Here is a 2,520-nt window from a genome sequence, read left to right on the forward strand (position 1 = left end):
GCCTTTCTTTACAAGTTTATTATATAAGTTACATTTACACTTTACTGAGAGAACTTACAAAACAAGCTGCTTGAAATGCTCCTCGTTCCCTTAAAGCATGAATTTCAAAGTGCCACAGCAAAGGAACAGGTTCCGATATTATCTTATACAGACTATTCATGTATAAAATGGTTTGGTAAATGTGAGGTGTTTATTTAAATGAGCACACATATAGGGATACAGACTAAATAAAAGTACTTGCACAACACCTTTGTTATTACATACACAGTTATAGGTATAATAAAGGAAACAAGGTCAGCACTGCTCTTGGGTATCTGTATAGATGGAAGGAATGTGATTCAAGCAGTGATCAAAGGCGCTGTTTTGGAAGAATCCATTTTCATCAGTTCCATTGGAGACCATGTCTTCAGATACACACTGCGCTTCAGAGATTGCATCATAGCCTGAAAGCATGACAAGTTGTACGGACATGATTTAGTACCAGAGTACATATAAGGAAGAAAGCATAGTGTGGGGTCTGGGATTACACAGTACAGCACAGCGTTAATGAAAAGACAATAGGGTTTACCATCAAAGCCTTACCCAGGAGGTACACCAAGTAATCTCCATGGGCGTTTGTGTCATAGTGGATGAAGTTCCCATTCATTTCTGCGGAAAGCTACCCATTTGCCAGTGAAGTGCAAGTATCAGCATATGACTCTCTTGGGACTTCACAGTCATTATCTGAATAGGATGTCAAAACAATGAGCGGGCAAGGATTCTAGTAAGTGTGCACTAAAAGTGATGTTTTGTGTGTTTTTCCTTTTAACGGCACTTAGGAAAAATGTTCCTACATTTACTGGATCTTCATGTGCTGCAAAAGTGAGGTCTGTGGAAACACGTCAGGGTCAGGTCAGGCTCACGGGAGGGGTGGAAGGAGCTGTGCACCACTGTCCTCAGCCCACCGCGCTGCTGGCTCCGCACCTGGCCGAGCTGGCTGGTGCTTGCCAGGCTACCAGCAAGCCGATGCGGTAGGGAAGAGTTTCTCTGTCCTTCTCCTTTTATAATGCAAAACTTCCACAGCTGTTACCAGCCTCTCCTAGCTGTGCATCCCTGTGGAAAGTAAGAGCTTTGCCTGCTACCAGGTGCTGTGGCAGCTGGAGTGACAGGGAGCCCGGAACAAAAGATTATTGCCTACCCCAAAGGACATGAAAATTCCCTATTATGGCCCACTATAACCTGCTTTTGCAACTGGCCAGTCAAGGCTCACGTGCACATACTCATTTTACTGCAGTCTGGTAAAATGGGACTTTTTTTTACTTCACCCCTGCTGTGTTCACCCCTTGCCTTGCCCTTCTCCTTTCTGCATCTGTCCCTGTGTCCGCGCTCCTCCTCACGCCAGCCAGACCCTCCTGCCTGCCCCATGGCCCTGCTGTCTGCATGGGGGCTGCGCTACCTCCTAAGCCTTCTCCTGCAACAGTTTTCCAGTCTGCCCACCCTGAACTGCTGCCTGAAACATTAACCCCTTATGTTCATCCTTTAACATACGTATTCTGTTTCACCCTGTACCGCCTGATTTGGGTTGGGTCTTTAGAAAAGTGTCTGTGTGAGCTTCAGCACAAGGTTCTGACCCCTGCACCCAGCCCACAGAGCCCGCCTACTACAATTTTAATAACCAGCAGCAGCAGCGTTAAGGCAGCTGTGGCAACACATGGAACAAGATTCTTCTAGTTAAGAACATGCCTGGGAACGAAGTGCCTGATGTAGAAAATAAATCTCTTACAAATCACATTCGTGTGAATTGCAAGTCAGTGTGGGGATGGCTGATCCTCGCGGTTAAAGCTCTGGGACCTGGCTGCGTTCCCGGCTTGACGGAGGAGCTCTGTGGAGCCGTACCTGTTTTTCTGTGCCTCAGTTCCCCGTGTGGAAAACGAGGCTCTTCCTTCACTTCTCCTGCCTAACTCAGCAGGCAAGCCTGTCTAGATATGGCCGAATCAAACACTGAGCCAGGCTTCACCGAGGCCTCCAGGCTGCGCGGCTCCACACCAGCAGTAATGACAGATCCTGCAGTCTTATACAGGCCGTCCTGATTTCAGAAAGAACTGTCAGCTCCGTCCTTAGAACTTAATTATAGGTGTTTTACTATTAGGTATGTTTTTATTATTTGAGACCAAATTCTCTACTTGTTTATATTTCTGCATTTTCCTATGACGTATTAATTTACTGTTAGTTTACAGGTCAAATTCTGCTGTCTGCAGAAATCTGGCATGCAGCATATGTCCAAAGTCTGGAAGACGAACTTGGCCTGTTTATCGGCCCTGTGCTATGTCAGTCCAAGTGGAGTGACCAGTATTTTGATAAATTTTGCGAGTGTTTATGTTATGCTAATTTCTATTTGATGAGCCTGTATACAGGGTGAATACACAACCAGAGATGGACAAAACCCAAGATAAGCATACACCCCAGAAATCGTTATTAGATTCCAGATAGAGTAAACTATCCAAAGACCTGAACAGAAAATAAAAATTTATTGACTGTTGG

General features: G+C 45.4%; 1 protein-coding gene across 1 annotated transcript in view; it reads right to left on the minus strand.

Annotated features, from left to right (window-relative positions):
- Window positions 1–294: 294 nt before the first annotated feature.
- The window catches only part of GLIS1 (GLIS family zinc finger 1), a 209,642-nt gene continuing 207,416 nt past the window's right edge, over window positions 295–2,520 (minus strand). Inside the window, exon 10 of the mRNA XM_009644649.2 lies at window positions 295–443. Coding sequence (XP_009642944.2) covers window positions 295–443 — 149 coding nt within the window. The remainder of the gene's footprint in view (window positions 444–2,520) is intronic.

This window comes from Egretta garzetta, unplaced genomic scaffold (assembly GCF_000687185.1).
Source record: "Egretta garzetta isolate BGI_Z169 unplaced genomic scaffold, ASM68718v1 scaffold768, whole genome shotgun sequence".
NCBI classification, from domain to species: Eukaryota; Metazoa; Chordata; class Aves; order Pelecaniformes; family Ardeidae; genus Egretta; species Egretta garzetta.